General features: G+C 40.7%; 1 protein-coding gene across 3 annotated transcripts in view; it reads left to right on the top strand.

Moving 5' to 3' along the window:
• Window positions 1–19,047, top strand: part of LOC137374367 (integrator complex subunit 6-like) — a 134,997-nt gene that overhangs the window by 49,449 nt on the left and 66,501 nt on the right. For 2 of the 3 annotated variants that reach the window (XM_068040336.1, XM_068040335.1), the window contains exons 6-9: window positions 6,379–6,507; window positions 9,924–10,087; window positions 10,660–10,812; window positions 15,766–15,898. In XM_068040336.1, coding sequence (XP_067896437.1) covers window positions 6,379–6,507; window positions 9,924–10,087; window positions 10,660–10,812; window positions 15,766–15,898 — 579 coding nt within the window. Of the gene's footprint in view, window positions 1–6,378; window positions 6,508–9,923; window positions 10,088–10,659; window positions 10,813–15,765; window positions 15,899–17,949; window positions 18,067–19,047 lie in introns of those variants that run through there. The other variant, XM_068040337.1, reaches the window with a different exon arrangement.

Genomic DNA, 19,047 nt, shown 5'->3' with positions numbered 1-19,047 from the left:
TCCAGACATGATTGACGGGTTAATTACCCAAATATCTCCAAAAAAAAACTGGTTGGACCACAGGATTACAATTTTAATTTGATCTCCAGGCTCAAATGGCTAGTGCATAATTCTAGCTTTGTTCTTGCAGCTGGCCTCACTGAGGTGCATTCGCGAGGATGAGAGATACATGGATAGCACGTTTCAGGAGGTGGTCACCCGCAGCTTAAGGGAGCGCAGGTAGAGAGGGACTAGGTGGCTGCCAGACAGACAAGAAGGACAAGGCAGGTAGTGCAGGAGTTCCTGGAGGGCATTCCCCTTTCTAACTGGTATTCAGTTCTGAGTACTGATGGTTGAGAGGGTTCCTCTGGAGAGTGCAGCGAGAGTCAGGACCAGAGCACCATGGATGACTCAGCTGTGCAGGGAGGGAGGAGAAAAGACAGTAGAGCAATAGTGGTAGGTGATTGTACAGTTATGGAAACAGACAAGCGTTTCTGTGATCGCAGATGTGATTCCAAGATGGTATGTTGCCTCCCTGATGCAAGGGTTATTGATATCACGGAGCAGCTACAGAGCATTCTGGAGGGCGAGGTCATGGTCAACTTTGGTATATATCGATATAGGTAGAAAAAGGCTAAGTTTAAGGAGTTAGCAAAGAGATTAGCAAGCAGGACCTCAAAGGTAGTAATCTCTGGATTATTCCCAAGGCCATATGCTAGTGAGTATAGAAATAGGAGAATACACCAGATGAATGCGTGGCTGGAGGGATGATGCAGGAGCGAGGGTTTCAGATTTCTGTGGCATTGGGACAGGTTCTGGGGAAGGTGGGACCTATACAAGCTGGACGATCTGAACCTGAACAGGACCGGGATGAATATCCTTGCATGAAGGTTTGCTAGTGCTGTTGGGGATGGTTTAAACTAGATTGGCAGGGGGTTGGGAACCTGAGGGCAGTTACAGATAGGACAAATTCAGAGCAGGGAATGGGAGGCAGAAAATTAGCGAGTGACTCTGAAAGCCAAAAGAAGCAAAGGTTAAAAAGTGTGCAGCACAGGAATTTGGCAGTGTTAAAAAGTATTTATTTTAATACAAGGAGTATAGCAAATAAAGCCGATGAGCTAAGGGCACAGATAGACTCATGGCAACATAATATCATTGTTATAAATGGAAACTTGGCTTAAAGAGGGGCAAAAATGGCAGCTCAACATCCCTGGATATAGAGTTTTCAGGCAGGATAGAGGGGGGATAAAAAAGGAAGGCTGAGTGGGCCGGCAAGTGGCAAATGGAATTCAATCCGGAGAAGTGTGAGGTAATTGGGGAGGGCAAAGAAAAAAAAGGGAATACATAATAAAAGGGGTGGAGGAAGTGAGAGACCTTGGAGTGCATGTCCACAGGTCCCTGAAGGTGGCAGGACAGGTAGATAAAGTGGTGAAGAAGGCATATGGAATGCTTTCCTTTATTGGCCGAAGAATAGACTACAAAAGCAGGGAGGTAATGCTGGGACTGTATAAAACGCTAGTTCGGCCGCAGCTGGAGTGTTGGGTACAGTTCCGGTCACCACATTACCGGAAGGACATAATTGCTCTGGAGAGAGTACAGAGGATATTTACAAGAATGTTGCCAGGGCTTGAAAATTGCAGCTATGAGGAAAGATTGGATAGGCTAGGGTTGTTTTCCTTAGACCAGAGGAGGCTGAAGGGTGACTTAATTAAGGTGTACAAAATTATGAGGGGCTTAGATAGAGTAGACAAGAAGGACCTATTTCCCCTAGTGGAGAGGTCAATTACCAATGGGCACAGATGTAAGATGATTGGCAGAAGGATTAGAGGGGACATGAGGAAAAGCGTTTTCACCCAGAGGGTGGTGGGTGTCTGAAATTCACTGCCAGGATCAGTGGTGGAGGTAGAAACCCTCAACTCATTTAAAAGGTACCTGGACAGGCACCTAAAGTTCTGTAATCTGCAAGACTACAGATCAGGTGCTGGAAGGTGGGATTAGATTGAACGCCCATTTTTTCAGCCAGTGCAGACATGCTGGGCTGAATGGCCTCTTTCTGTGCCTTAACTTTTCTATGGTTCTACAGAGAGGCAGGAGGCAGAGATTTAGAGTAAGAATTTGAGAATTGGATCAAGGTAACTGGAAGTTCCGCTGCCAATTCTGGGCAAAAGGAGAAGGAAAATCCAAATCAGGCAATGGGAATGTTGGTGATGCGATATAGACTGGGAGAGTTTGCAGCGAAAAGGTTGGGCAAGGCCTTGAGGAATTTTACGAGAATGGTTATTGTAAACTTGAGGTGTTGGTGCAGACATCCTTGATCATGAGGAGCTCCTCACACTTGGTACTTGAACTGGCAAGGTGGATGAGTTGGTTTTAAGGAGTGATTGATTATTATGAATAGGAGCTTGCGGTCATCCTTGCCCTCCAGAATGATCTTAGGGATATTGGGCTATTTTGGCTAAGGAGATGCGAAGCACAACAGTGCTTGATAAACCAGATCTGACAATGGATGGCTCGGCCAACTGTGTGCCGGATAAGCTCCCATTGATACCCCCCAGATGAAGGCTGTATTGAAATCACATCTAGGGTTTGTTTCAAAGGTAGCTACTAGAAATTCAATTCCTTTTTTAGCTACTAGAAATTAAGATTCCTTCCTTTTTATCTGAGGCTTTTGACAATTCTGACAGGATGTGACATCAGCTAACAACCCAAGCACTTTATGCTAATTATGTTGCAAATTTAAACTGTATGCAAGGGTGCCATTTTCTGAACAGAAGCATTTGACCTGTTGATGCATCAATCAACTCTCTTGGCCTGTATGAGAGGATTAAAAATGCTCTCCCAGGCAGAATCTCTGACGCGATCGTGTGTCTCCTGAGACACTGCTCAGCTGCTACCATTCATCTGTGGGGCACCATTAACAGGGTAATCTCTATCTCACCACTTGCCTAGAACAAAGATCTTAACAGATTGTACTCATCTGTGTTAATATACAAAGACTTACGACCAAAAATGCATATTTCCCCAATTCTCGTGTGGCTGTATTTTACTGTCTGTTGGGACCAAGGTTTTGTTTTCTGATACTGATTAAGGATAAGCGAAACCATAAAGCTAGAGTTCTCCCCGCTCCCATAATGAATGTTGTGGCTTTGCAGGTGAACAAATTATACCAACTTCCAAGAAGTTATTGCCCTGGTGGCCCAGAATTTGTGCCATGTGGTGAGTGCATCTCTTGCATTTCATGGTGACAGATTGCTGTGCGACATTTGCAAGTCGTTCAACTGTAGCAGGTCCACAATTTATTGAAAGCTAAGGCAGTGGTGGTGGTTGGGTAATAAGTTCAGAGAAAGTTTTCACTTAAACTAAATAGGAATAATAAGGGGGAGCAAAAGATATAGTCTCACCCAAAAACTCTGTTTAAGAAAAACAAAGTTTCTTATAGTTTCCACGTCAAAGTTAGCTTGGATAACTCTGTAGCTGAAGTAAATCCAAGTTTAAAGAATGGTTGTGATGCGGAAAGTAACTTATCACTTTCATTGCAGTGATGTGTCTTAACACTGTGTCTTTGGGAAGGGAAGAAAATAACAAACTATTTCCTTAATGTTGGTAACTGACAACACTATTCCAGTCAAAAGGATTGTGTAGTCCAGTGCTGTCCAATATATTAACCAATAACATTAGTGCATGTGGCTATAATGGCATTGTTGTAAGGCATGCTGTGGTGATTTCTGTTGCACGATACTGCTGCAGGCTATACATATATCCACTTGGGTTAGAGTCATAGAATTATACAGCACAGAAACAGGCCCTTTAGCCCATCGTGTCCATGCCAGCCATCAAGCACCTATCCTCATCCCATTTTCCACACTTGTATGCTTATGGCGTTTCAAGTGCTCATCGAAATACTATTTAAATGTTGTGAGGGTTCCTGTCTCTACCACCCCTTCAGGCAGTGTGTTCCAGATTCCAACCATCCTCTTGGTGAAAAAATGTTGCCTCAAATCCCCTCTAAACCTCCTGCCCATTACCTTTAAATCTATGCCCCCTGGTTATTGACACCTCCGTCGAGGGAAAAAGTTTCTTCCTATCTACATCCCTCATAATTTTGTATACCTCAATCAGGTCCCCCCTCAGCCTTCTCTGCTCTAAGGAAAACAATCCTAGCCTATCCAGTCTCTCTTCATAGCTGAAATGCTCCAGCCCAGGCGACATCCTGGTGAATCTCCTCTGTACCCTTTCCAGTGCAATCACATCCTTCCTATAGTGTCGCGACCAGAACTGTACACAGTACTCCAGCTGTGGCCTAACTAGCGTTTTGTACCGCTCCATCATAATCCCCCCTGCTCGGCTAATAAAGGCAAGTATCCCATATGTCTTTCTAACCACCTTATCTACCTGTGCTGCTGCCTTCAATGATCTGTGGACAAGTACACCAAGGTCCCTCTGAGCCTCTTTACTTCCTAGGGTCCTACCATCCATTGTATATTCCCTTGCCTTGTTAGTCCTCCCAAAATGCATCACCTCACACTTCTCAGGATTAAATTCCATTTGCCACTGCTCCACCCATTTTACCAGCCCATCTATATCGTCCTGTAATCTAAGGCTTTCCTCCTCACTATTTGCGACACCACCAATTTTCATGTCATCTGCGAACTTACTCCGTGGTGACCAGTGGGAAGTATTGTTGCAACAGGGGCAAGTGCCTGATTGTTGCTAATTTGTTGTTTCCTCTTCTCACACTATTTTTTCCCGACTTCTGTCTACACCTGCACCTCCACGCACCACTCGCCCACCACGCCCCTGCCACACACTCCCTCCCCCCCCCCCCCCAAAAAAAACTGTTCCCACCTGAAGTGAAGTGCTCTGTTGCTCCATTCAATAGCTTGGCCTGGGTTGTTGCTTTGCTACAAAAACAAGAATTGCTGTCAATACTCAGTAGGTCAGGCAACATTTGTGGAGAGGCAAGAAGAGTTAACATTTCAGGTCGCTGACCTTTCATCAGAACTGGCAAAGGTTAGAAATGTGATCGGTTTTGAGCAAGTGAAAGGGGGAAGGCCGTGGGTGAAAGAAGAACAGAAGAGAAGGTCTGTGATAGGGTAGAGGGCAGGAGGGATTAAATGACAAAAGGTTTCATAGTACAAAGCCAGGTCAAGAAACAAAGAATGTGTCTGGATGAGGTGTAGATGGCAGGGTAGCAGCCATCTGAATACACAGTAAAGGGACTTAGAAAGAAACAAGGGTGGGGCAGTGGGGGGGAACAAACCAACAAAATAAAAGAAAAGAAGGGGGAAAATGGGGACTGAGGTAATTATCTAAAATTGTTGAACTCAGTGTTGAGTTTGGAAAGCTGTAAAGTGCCCAATCGAAAGATGAGATGCTGTTCCTCAAGCTTGCGTTGAGCTTCATTGGAACACTAGCAGGCCAGGAACAGAAAGGTCAGAGTGGGAGCAAGGTGAAGAATTAGAATGACAAGTGACAGGAAGCTCCCACCCCTGTAGGTGAGTTGGAACTAGAGTGGTTGGCAACCTATTTATGACAAATATTTCAACTTTCAACTTTTTTCCATTCAAAGTATTTGGAGCACAGAAACATCCATTCGGTCCCAACAGGTTCATGCTGGTGGTTTTGTTCCTTGAGGCTCCTCTCACCCCTATTCGTCCAACCCCATTAACATATCGTCCTGCTCCTTTCTCCCTCATGTATTTATCTAGCTTCCCCTTATAAATTCATCTATGCTATTCACCTCAACTCCTTGTGATAGCACGTTCTACATTTTAATTGCTCTGTGGATAAAGAGATTTCTCCTGAATTCCCTATTCAATTTATTGAGTACTTTATATGTAAGGCCCCCTCATTCTAGTTTCCCTGACAAGTGGAAACATCTCTAAGTTTACCCTATTAAATGCTTTCATAATCTTGAAGACCTCTATCAGGTCACTTCTTAGTCATCTGTAGAGAGTTGGTATAACCTCTCAGTTCTGGTATTATTCTAATCTATTTGCATTTACTCCTGTGCTTTTTTTTGGTAATATGGAATCCAGCACTGTGCACAGTACTCCAAGTGGTGTAACGGTTCTATACAGGTTCAACATAACTTCTGTGCTTTTCAGTTCTATCCCTTGAGAGGTGAATCAGGTTCTGATGCATGTTTAAAAGTATTAGCATTTTATCTCCACTAAGTTTAATCTAAGTAATCAACTTGCAAAGCCTTTTGAGTATTGCATATAAATTGACATTCTATTGCCTTTTCAAATTTGAACCACATTCAATAGATGGTGGCTGAGTTTCAGTTAGTGCATAAAACTGGAAACTAACCTAATATTTGTTATCTGCTGTTGCTGATTATACCTGAAGTGCACCCAAATATAGCTCTATCTGCATTTCTTTGTGAAAATAATCCAGGTCGTTCATACTGTGTGTGCACACAGCGGATGCTACTGCAGTGTCTGGAATCACTCGTGCAGAAAGTGCAAAGTGGAGTGGTACTAAACTTTGAAAAAACTGGCCCAGATCCAGCACCTGTTGCAGAAGGTAAGTTTATGCTTTTGTGTGTATTGACTGCCTAAACTAAACTAATTTGCTTAATCCCTATGGCTTTTAGAAATGAGTTTGTTCAAAGACATGTGGGTAATGAGATGGTGTGTTGAGATCAGCCCTCTAAAATTTCAACTTAGTAGTGATGGCACTAAAAATGGAATGGCTGGTTTGGTATGTTGGAACATCGGAACAGGAGTAGATCATTAAGCCCGGCAACTCCCCCCAAGCCTGTTCCACCATTAAGTTAGATAACGGCTGATCTCAATCTTAACTCCAGTCTTGTTTCCTTAAGCCTCAATAGACTTGCTTAACAAAAATCTATCCATTTCAGCTTGGAAATTTTCAACTGACCTAGCCTCAACTGCTTCGGGGTGAGAAAGTTGCAGTTTTTTGCCAGCCTTGGTGTGAAGAAATGCTTTCTGACATCACCCTCGAATTTTAAGGTTATGGCCCCTTGTTCTGCATGCAACCACCCAGAGGAAATAGTTTCTCTATCCTATCAAATCCCTAAATTAGGTTGTCGCGCATGAGCTTGGGTGGCATCTTGCATAGCAAGTGACAAAACTTGACATCTAGCCATCAATATTGTGTATCCACCGTGATGGTCTTCTGAATATGATGGTAGCTTTGTTGCATGATGCAATAAAGGGATATTGGAGCTATTGTGGAAAGTGTTCCAGCATTCCATCCTTCTAATAAGATTATATACTTAATAGCAGATGACTTTTGAGTCACAGTGAGAGATCTTCAGTGTCGAAGGCCCTTTCACTTTATTCTACTTGAATTCCATGTCCTCCACATGCAATAGATCTTGCCCAGAAATTGTTGGAAAAACAATGACACATTAATGGTGTTCACCATTATTAGTCCTTAAAAAGAATCTTGCAATTTGTGGCAAAGAAGAGATATGCCATGAGTTCTGATTCTCCACAAACTGCTGGACGATTTGCACCACTTCGCTATTAGTCTCAACAACACTAAAATAAATTGTAACGTCACTGAGTATCCCAATTGAAGTTGATTGATTGTGTCACAAAATTGCTGGATTTATGCTGTTAATGTTAATTGCATCGTCAGTCTTGTTGCAGCTATAATAGGGCTGGTGTTTCATGTCATAAGGACCCTGTTAATTGTGCGATTTATGGTCCAAAGTAGCAAGGACAGTAGATTTTGATGCTGCTTGTGAAATACAAAAGAAGGTCGACAAATTATCTAAGTGGATGGGACAGTGGCTAGTTAAATTTAATGCAGGTAAATGTAAAGTACTGCTTATAGCGGTGACAAAATAAGAATGAGGTTGAATGTGATTGAGGAGTCGTAGTCATAGAGTTAAACAGCACAGAAACAGGCCCTTCGGCCCATCAGCTCAGTGCTTAAACACATCAAATCAGTGCAGAGCAGTAATTGAGAAAATAAATCAGATGCTGAAGTATCCTTCCAGCACTGCCAGCATGGTGGAGTAACAGTCAACAAAGTACCACTCAAACTGTAGAGTGTTCTGGTCAGGAATTGTGTCCAGTTCTGGTCAATGGTATGAAGGAGACATTCAGGGAGGAGGGCTATGCTGATCTTTAGTGTAAGCGGTATGAGAAAAGATTTGAGAAATGAAAAGAGGCAAGTGATAGGGAGGTGTATTATGATAAATGTTATAGAGAAGGTGGATCTGGAAAATTAGGTCAAATTGAAAGACCAGGTCAAATGCTTCAGAGTGTTGAATTCAACACTTCGTATGATGCACTAACACAAAAGGGCATAAGGGGTTAGTGGCAACATAGAACCTGAAATTGCTGAAATTATTTTCCCCAATGTAAAAGCAAATGAATTCTGATTTCATTCTGAAAAGATTTGTGACAGCCAAAATTGCCCACAAAGGATTTTGAAGCAGTAGTGCAGCTGGAATTAAGATTAAAAAGTGAGTCAAGTATCAGTTTTGTGGGAATGACTTCATTTGAGAGGTTTGATTACATTACACCGCTATAATTCCCATTAGTTCTGCATCTCTTCGAGTTCACGCTGAAGGCCAAAACAGCTCTTTTATAATAATTGGAGATTAAAGGAAGGAGCCATTGCTGGTAACTCTCAACCTCTCTCTCTGCCCCACTACCCCCCACCCGCCCCCCACCTCCACCACCCCAAATGGTGATGGAGCACCCTTGATTAATCATTATAGGACATCGACAGGCTATTTACATACATCAATAGATTGATCCATGAAACTTCTATCTTCCCTGAGTCAATAGACAGTTCTGCACCTGCTTTCATTTTGGATGTAAATAATGACTAGTTATGAAGATAATGTTTTTCCTGATTTGTTATTTAATGAACCTTTGACCAACATTTTAATACAGATTTTTAGAACCTTTTTGTTAGGCCATCTTGAATTGCATTGAACCTGCATCCTTCCTTGCTTTTATTGACTATCTTTGAAACAAATTTTCCTTTTGATGCAACATGTATGAAGAAGACTGTCTGCCTAAAATGGTGAAAACACCTCTGAGACCACTATATTTGTAGAGTGCATGTTTCCATGAAGGTGGTTTTGCCTTCTGTTGGATTGCTCATTGTTAACTTGGCCATCCTTGCCCTATAAACATTTTATTGGGAAGGAAATTACTCATAAGGAAAGCAAAGCTATGTTGGAAATGTGCAGGATCTGTACAGAGAGTAGAAAAGTTAACTTCTTGTAGCCCCTTTATCAGAACTGGGGACTTCTGTGTTTTTTTGAATTGGTCTATCTTCCCTGTTCTCCTGAACATATTGACTCTTTGCTGAAGTACAGATCCACAGGTGCCGGTGGCCCACTGATGACTCCCCCAAATTGCCTTCACTTGAGAGTGAGCCTTGACTGAGTGTCAGCAGCCGAGTGAATAGCGCTGGATAAAGTTTCACTGCCTTTATTGGAGGCCCTTGTGGTTATCTATGCTGTAAATATTTTTGTGGTCATCAAGGCTGTTGGTGCTGGAGAGGGAAATTTTCTGCATTTCAGGGAACATCAAGCACACCTAGGCCCGATGTAGCCATCAACTACACCAGCATGATAGCTTATCTGTTTTCCACACAGCGTGATTGCCAATTCGTGTTTTATTAGGGACAGTTTTATGCTGTCAGACTGTGTTCACCAAACACTAGAGATAGCCCAAACTCTCCTCAAATAAGTTCCTGAAAATCAGACACAGGATTCATTGAACCTATTGGTCTGGGTTGGATTTCAACCCAGGTCTCAAGTGAAAGGCCAGTATATAGTTTATTGAGTCATCTAGTATGTTCACCTCCTTGTGGTTAGAATTCTAATCGATGTGTACAGTAGGCTGAAAATAAGATGGGATCAGTAAGCAACATATTACAGTAAATTGAACCAAAGAATTGTAGGTATGGTTGTTTGTCACTTACATTTTATTAATCTTGTCTAGATGGTATTCTTGATGCACTTAAATCTGCCCCTCCGTTTGGACCACATCTTTGGCACAGTTGTCACAAACTCATCTATGTACGGCCCAACCACAAAACTGGTGTTCCAGTTGGGCATTGGCCAATCCCAGAGTCCTTCTGGCCAGACCAAAACTCTCCAACCCTAGTAAGTTTTTGCCAATCTACTAATGCATTTGTTCATCTCCAGGACATTTCTTGCATATTAAATAATTACAAGTACTGTATTCAAGTGTGTATATATTAGTCTAAAATGGCAATTGAAAGAATTTTATTTTCCTTGCGACCTTGCAGTGTTTGGCTGTTTGTGTGTGCACGAGAACACCACTGAGCCAGCTGACACCCTATGGGAGTTGTTTGGACTTTGGTTGCCTCTCTGTGCACAAACGGTTCCAAAACTTGCCAGGTGGGAATCAAAGGAGATGAAACTTTTCCTGACTGCTCTAGCACCTTTACACATTTTAAGACCACTTGATTATTTAAGTTCGAGGTACCTCTAGAAAGGTAACAGTCAATCAAGGAACTTCTGCGAAATGTGTGTATTATATGTAAATATTTCATAGTCTAGATAATATCTTACCCTTCTCATTTAAACAACATTTAAAATGCATAATATATACACCCAAATTCCAGAATAACTTAACTGACTGAGTATTATAGAGAATTATTTTAATTTGTGCAACTAATTTAGTGTATTTGATGTACACTTTCTTAAACCAGCCACCTCGCAATGCTCATCCTATGGTGAAATTTTCCTGTATTGATTGTGAGCCGATGGTTATTGATAAACTGCCTTTTGATAAGTATGAGCTGGAACCTTCACCTTTAACCCAGTACATTCTAGAACGCAAATCTCCTCACACCTGCTGGCAGGTAAGATGGTCCCATACAGGTTTGTCTTTTTGTATATCCACCTTAAAATTAATCTTCAGGTGAAATCCTGCCAGAAATTATTGAAGAATATCCTAATTACTGTTAATTGTGATGATTCCGAATTCTAATTATTCTGTCCGTCAAGAGCAGTGGTCATTGTTTCATATTGTCTATAAAATTTATCAACAAAGAAAATAAAGCTTGTACCTTTGCTCATCCAGCTAGTATTTGAGGTTGAGCATATATAATTTATGGAGACCAGATTGGGTTAATGAGTTGAACCTTTGGTGTGTCAGAAACAAATAACACCTCAGATTAAACAGATAGGCATGTTAGAAAGTACAAACTGCAAGTGAATAGTGACTAAGTCAGGAAATGGCAAGTTGTGAGAGATATGGAACTAAAACTCAACACTATCATTTTTAACTGCAGTGCCACCAAGCATATCTTCATACCTCCACTTCAGACCTGGAATGTGATATATTTCTTGACAATTTGACATGATTGAAACATGAAATTCTGAGGGGTCTTGACAGGATGGATGCGGAAAGGATGTTTCCTATTGTGAGAGAATCTAGAACAGGGGATCACTGTTTAAAAATAAGAGGTTGCCCATTTAAGACGGAGATGAGGAGAAATCTTTTTTCTGAGGGTCATGAGTCTTTGGAACTCTCTTCCTCAAAAGGTGGTGCAAGAAGAGTCTTTGAATATTTTTAAGGCAGAGGTAGATTAATTCTTTGATGAGCAACATACGAACATACAAATTAGGAGTAGGAGTAAGCCACTCGCCCCCCCGAGCCTGCTCCGCCATTCAGTAAGTTCATGGCTGAACTGATTACTGTACGTTCCTGCCTACCCCCGATAACCATCCACCCACTTGCTTATCAAGAATCTATCTACCTCTGCCTTAAAAATATTCAAAGACTCTACTTCCAACACCTTTTGAGGAAGAGAGTTCCAAAGACTCACGATCCTCAGAGAAATAATTTCTGTTCATCTCCAGGGCGCAAGGGGGTGGAAGGTTATTGGGGGTAGGCGGGAATGTGGGAGTTGAGGTTACAATCAGGTCAGCATGATCTTATTGAATGGCGGAGCAGGCTCGAGGGGTTGAGTGGCCTACTCCTCCTAATTTGTATGTTTGTATGTACATAAAATGAAAGCCTTTTTGGCAGAATGGATGCATCAAGAACAGCACATTGGAAACATCTGACTAAGAGGGATGAAAAGAAACTCGGCTTATATATTTCATTTGCCACTTCATCCAAGTCTTAGATTTATTACTATGGTTGAGTTTGAGGGTAGCTGATCATTGATGAGGTGGTTGAGCGTCCTCTGATACGACACAGTGGAGGGACTGCCGTTACACAGCACAAACCCCAAAGCTGCTGTGTAGTGAATTTTCTCATGCTAATTTAACTGCACCTGGCACGGAACTATTTGTTAGTTGCACTTCAAAACATTTTTAGACTCTTAAACAACTGCCAAAATGGCTGTTCTGTTGAAAGGGAGATTTATTTTTCCTGTTTCCTCCTTCACTCCTCACTTGTACTTGCTGACTCTTGCCAGTGTACAGTTGTTAGCACTCCTCACCCAAGTACCCATTCATTTGAAAAGCTTGCAAAGAAGTTGTGTTTAATTGGAGGTTAAAATGTGGGCACAAAGCAATCCTATGCAGACCTTACTCCCTTTGCCCCCACTGCTTAGCCAGTGCAAGCAGCCAACATGACCACACGTGCAAGTTTCCATAGCTAGGTAAATAGTACTGGCATAGTCATTGTAATTACTTCCTTTTGCAGCAGGAGTTTTGTGGCTCTTACCGTGACTGGCCGGTGGTTTATGTTTCAGTGACGACTCTTGGGAAAACCTAATTTCATTCATTGGGAAGGCCAAAAGTGGATTAGATTTGCATGTTGCATACTGAGCTCAGGCTGATGGTTAATTTTATTTTAGCTAAAAGTTTTAATGCATTGGAGTATTTCCTGCTCTGTCCAAATGATTCAATATTTAAGTGGATTGGAATGGTAAGGTCTGAGAGTCCTTTCAGTAAAGTTTGATGCTTTCTAAAACTATTGTTTGATGATTAGTAGATAACATTGAGCTTTTTATTTTCAGCAATATTTGCTGTTGTGCCTTTAATATCCACTCTATTAGGCAACTTAGTGGGTGTGGGTTTTCAGTTGCAATGAGCATACGACCCAGTTGATCTTGTTTATGTTGCCCTTTGATCCCAATTTTCTTCTGGGCATCCCATATAAATCTCAAGTACAGTCTGTCCAAGCATAAGACAGCGCGATGGAGTAAAACCCTTCCTGCTGTTTGATAACCTTGGAAGGCTGTCCCTCCTGCACCCCAAGGTGAATTTATTTTCATATCTACGACAGTTAACTTGAGGGTTCCATTGGCTACCATTGTTAACTTCTGCCAAACTGTAGAAGGTTTGACACTGCAAATATGTGCTAATTAAGAAATGATGTTGAAACTGCACAAAATAATGTTATGTAGGACCTTTTAGCTGGCAGAAAGGGGAAAATGTCATATTATACAAGAAAGTTCAGAAGCCCAAACTGGAGTTACACATTTAGAAGTTAAATCTTATCAAGATTTGTTGCCGAAAACCAACGTACTGCAACTTTATCGACCCATGCTTAGTTTTAAAAGGAAGCTTCAACTTTAGTTTTATGCTGAGACCTCGTCCAAGAACATTTGGTAATTGGTTGAGAAGGCTTCATCGTTAAACAGTGTTCACTCCAGTGTAGTGCACCTGTTATTTTCTGTGTATAAAGTTCCTTCTGTTTGTACAGTGGCCACTTTTCTTTAGGCAATATGTCCAAATGGCTGCATGAGTTTAGACATTACTGTTATAAAGCAGTACTGTCTTGGTTTGACCCCTTAAGGTGACCTCAGTAGTAAGTTAGTGTCCCACACCCCTTAATTTCTGTACTACTGTAATATGAATAATTTGTGCTAGTTGAATGTATGTAGAATAATGTTCCACTACTTAAAATAGGTATAATCTCCCTTATTCCTGACACCTCCATGCACACAACCCACTCCCTGCATTCCCCTTGGTTCTCTCTCGGGGTATTGAGTTTCCATTTTTTTTTGTTTAATTTATCATATCAATTTGGTCTCTTTGTCTCTTTTGCACTAAGCTATGCTTCAGAAAGAAGCCTGAAGTGCAAGAGCTGAAAGAAGACTACATGACTGCCTCATTTATGTAGTGCTTTAAAACTGATGGCTATTGCCTTATGTCATCTTCCTCTGCATCATTTGTAAGCGTCAAGAATGAAGAAAGCTAAGTCTTAATGCTAGAAATCTGACTTTTCTGGTGAAACCAGATATGACAGCATTAACTGAATAGATTCTGATTGTTCATGGTTATAATAGAATCACAAATTCTGCTTATCAATGCAGCTGTATAAATATGGAGGTTAGAGAAACACATGGAAAAAACAATGTGATGGTAATAGATTTTATTTTTCAGACTGGAGGAGCAGAGCAGCTCAAGTAGCAAAGGCAGTGAATTTCTAGATTATATTCTGTGGTCATGTCTGATTAATTTAGTTGAATATTTTGCAGAGGTCACTAATAAAGTAGGTAGGGAAGTGTCAATGAATGTCATGTATGTGGACCTTCAGAAGGCATTTTATAAGATTCTGCACAAGAGATTGTTAGCAAATATGAGAGTGCACAGATTTCGAGGTAGCCTTGTGACATTGGTCAGTACTGGAATGTTTTCTGATTGGGAAATGATGTGATGTTCCCCAGGCATCTGTACCAGGGAATTAGATTTTATCTACTTAAACATATATTAATCACCCTGATGAAGGGATAGAGTTGTTTATCCAGGTTTACAGGTGATACTAAGTTAGGACACAGTAAGTTGTGTGGATGGGAGAAGGAAGTTGTAGGCAGACTTAAGTGGGCATGGTAGATGGAATTCAATGTGGGAATACAAGAGGTCATTCACTTGGAATCTGAGAAAGACCAATCAGGATATTTTCTTTGTGATGAGAAAGTTAGTGGTGTGGAGGAGCAAAACAAATTAGGCGTCCATATACATATCACTGAAAGGGTGGAAGAAGCAAATCCAATAGTAGCTTCCAAAAGCGAATTGGCTATATATTTAAAGGGAAACTTTTGCAGTGCTGTGGGGGCAGGGACTATTTGGCTATATTTTTGAAAGAGGCATAATGGACTTAATGGCCTCCTGTGGTGTAAGAAACTATCATTCTGGTGCAAATGTACAAAAAGTCGTCAGAAAGACTAATGTGATGTTGACCTTTATCTCAAGAGGGATGGAATTTAAAAATGACAATGTTATGCTTCAGTTGTACAGACCCCTTGGTCTGGAAATCTGTAACTTTCTTCCCCAAAAGGCTGTGGAAACTGGGGGGACAGTTGAAATTTTCCAGACTGAGATCAACAGATTGTCAGGTTAGAGTATTGACAGATATGTAGCAAAGCTGTGTAACTGGAGTAAAGGTCAGTCATAATCAAATTGAATAGCAGAATTGGCTCAAGGGTTGAATGGCCTATTAAGTTCAGTCTTTGTACGGTGTTAATCAAATGGATGTTCAGGTAGTCTAATTTTTCAAGCTCTTTTGGCTTTGAGTTTCCCAGAGATGAGGTCACTGGAACCACAGCTGGAGAGTTAAAGATTTATGTGGTGATCAGTGTTGAGTGAGAACTATGGACTAATTAGTGAAAGAAAATTGAGGCAAAAGCAGGAGTGAGAAATTTCTCTTGTTGCATAAACTTTATTTTTTCCTCCAATTACTTTTTGGCGAGCTTTAACATATTGAATGTTCCCTGCTCTAACCTTGGTCTGACGTATGTAGTTTCTTTCTATTGAATGAAAATATCAGTGAGTAGTTGTGTAGGCAATTGAGTTCCAAACCAGAGTTCAGAGTTTTGTATAACAAATTGTAACCCATCAAATTGTCATTCCAGGTGTATGTGAACAACAGTGGGAAGTATAGTGACCTGGGTCATCCTTTTGGTTACCTAAAAGCTAGTACAGCTTTGAATTGTGTTAACCTTTTTGTGATGCCTTACAACTATCCTGTACTGCTTCCACTTTTAGGTAAGTATGATATTTTACAAGGATTCTAATGGAAGACCAAGTTTTGAGGTTAACAGTAAAAGTGTGTGCGTTACTTGCTTTTTTATTTTACATTTTTGTTACAAGAGGTAAAATGTTTCAAATGTATAATTTTGCTGTGAACAACTGTCACCACATCTATTTATTCTATGGATACAAATGGAAATTGGCAACCGAGAAGTTATTGAATTGAAATAATTTCTGCAGTGTCTGTGCAATTAAGCCAAAGGTTCTATTAAGGCAGAAAATGCCATCTGTCCCTTTCAAAATTTGCAATAAGTTAGGTTTTTGCTTTGAAAGGAATACCTTTTGAAATAGAATCATATGATCGATGCTTTTGTTGTGAGTCATCTTATTTTAACACTGACTGCAGATCATCATCCTGCAAAGAAGCATTGAATTGTCCTGAGTTGTGTGATTGCCAACTCACAGTTGAGTGTCCAGTAAAGCAATTGAAATTTGAAAGCATTGCACATTAAAATGAAAGGTGACAGATTGGGCTGTTAGCCTGGTTGACCTTTTTTTTGCTGGCAAGAGTGTATACTTGTTCAGAGTCATGCCAGTGTGCATCTTTTAAAGCATCCTCTAGAAGGTGTAATCAGGATTCCTCTGTTTGTATATTTAACAATTGGCCTGGAAGAAAAATAATTATTCTCTACCTCTTATTTTTCGGGTTAAACTCAGCTGCGCTGGGGCACCATGAGTCAAAAGATAATAACTACCAATATATGGTGCGCTGATGGACTGTCATTCCTAGTGTCTATTTATGATCATTGGGTGCTGATTGCACATTTAGCAAAGATTATATAGTACTTTATTCAAATCAAGCAGACTAATACTAAAAGTTAAATCAATTAAAAATTAATACTATAAAACAAAATTTTGTATTTGCACTGTGGGGTAACAGCTGGAATATGAGAGTTTTGGAAACTGCAGAATATTGATTCAAATTTAAGAAAAATGTTGAGGATGATGCAGTGCATTGGTGTGTTTGAATGTTTCATGCATTGAATTCCTGCTCTTAATGAAATCAAAAGCCTTGCCATGTGGATGGAAAGAAAGGAGGGCATTAATGCACTGGATGATTTTTGTGCTCGTCCTAGCAGTCTATTCAAGAGCATCATAAACCATGCACAGGCATCTTGCCTGCCCTTGGCCTGGGGATGAAATTTAATTTAAAAAATATATGTATAATAAATGCTGATGAAATGGCTATTGTGGATCTAAAATGTCCTAGCAAAAATGTTTCATTGCTCACTGCAAGTCCTAGAACATTGTCATTTTTTTTTTAAGTGCCTTTGGTGGCATTGGCAGAGGCCTACCTCTTGAAAGATAGATAGAATGTTCTGCCCAAATGAGACTTAACCCCACCCATTTCACACACTGCTCATAGGATTGTAACAGACATGATGAATTCACCATCGTGTCTGCCAGTTAACCTGGAGAAAATTGGATTGAGGCATGAAGTTCTTTTATTAATTAACAAAGCAAACCTCACATGGATGCAGGAGCTTGCTCTTGTTTGAAAGAAGATGCTATAACTCAAAACAGTGATCAGGTTTTTAAACATTGTAGATGCGAAGGGCTGAGCATCATCTGTCTATATATACATGTAAAAAAATCTACAATTAAATATCTTCCTGCTCTTTGAACTTGTACTGCAACGTAATTAATCTTTTGCATAGAAGATGAGACGCTGCAGTCTGGCCTATTTCCAGTTGTGTACTAATTGCCGCTCCAAAAGTAGTATTTTTTTCAGTCTATTCAATTAATATGTGTTAATGGTTTGTTAATGTAAGGAATGTGCACTGTGTTTGACATGGAAATTGGCAGAGTAGCTCGTCACTGGTGGTCATGCTCGCAAAACTGGGTGAAACTTTATTTTACAGCTTAATTTTTGTACAGTTATAGAACAAAAATGAGCCTGCTTTTGCTTCTCTGCTTCTCAGCCTTGGTATTGCTATATGTTGCATTTGTTTGTTGTACATGAATCTAATGATGGTATATATGTGTGTGTCTTTACATGTCCGGAGAAATGCAATCAGCACGAACTGGGCCTGACCAATAAGCCTCTCTCTCGACTTCCTCTGACAGTCAGAAAACATGGTTCATTGGTCGACACCAAGGCCCGCCATTGCTGTTGCATTGTTTCATGGGTAGGTAACTTTTGCTGAACTCGGGTATTACGTTACATTTTCTCGTGCAGTTGCTTCCCTCCAACTCATTGGGATTTCTTCATGTAGCTACATTTTAATTTAATTAGTATGATTTGCCAGTGGGTTATGTTGTAGACCAGTAATAGAATATGCTAAAACCTACTGGGATCTGATAGTGCATCAACAAATAAACTGCATTTCTTTGAGTATCTCTATGCACAAGCGTTGAGCTCGATGTGACATCATCTAGAGAAGCGGATGAAATATTTGAAAGCAATGTTCAAAACTGATTTGGCAGTTAATATTTGTTCTTCATAATGAGTTAACATTGAAGTCCCCTTCACCCATCACCCCTTGCTGACCTACATTGGTTCCTGGTCCAGCAACACCTCGATTTTTAAAATTCTTAGCCTTGTGTTCCAGTTGCATCATTGTCTTTTCCCTCCATATCTCTGACCTCCTCCAGCACTTCAACCCTTCGACATGTGGGATCTTGTACACCCCCACTTCCTTTGCCCTACCATTGGCCGCCATGCCTTCAGCCATTTTGAGCAATAAACTCTGGAATGCCCTTGCCCTTGCCCTCTCCCCCTTCCCTTCCCACCTTAAGATGCTTCTTCAAACTTACCTCTTTGACAAAGCATTTGGTCACTTGTCCCTGTGTCATTGTCTTGGGCTCAGTGTCAGTTATTGTCTCGCGCTCCTGTGGAGTGCCTTGGGACGTTTGCCATGCGATATAAATGCAAGTTGTCATTGTTGAAACAAGGTGTTACGTAGAAAATTTTTCTCAATGTTCATTACATTTCCTCAGGTCTGAGTTTGTTTCATTACCACAGAAGTGCTTCTAAACTCCGTTCAGTTGAAGAATTTTGATAATGTGACTACTACTTCCTCTTTCACCTCCATCTTACTTCCTACACTCAAAAGAACTATAAAATGATGATCACAAACAGATTTCCTTGCATTAACATTGAC

The sequence above is a fragment of the Heterodontus francisci genome, chromosome 10 (assembly GCF_036365525.1).
Source record: "Heterodontus francisci isolate sHetFra1 chromosome 10, sHetFra1.hap1, whole genome shotgun sequence".
Classification (NCBI taxonomy): Eukaryota; Metazoa; Chordata; class Chondrichthyes; order Heterodontiformes; family Heterodontidae; genus Heterodontus; species Heterodontus francisci.
Note: the sequence above shows the minus strand (reverse complement) of the source record. Positions and strands in the feature narration are given on the sequence as shown.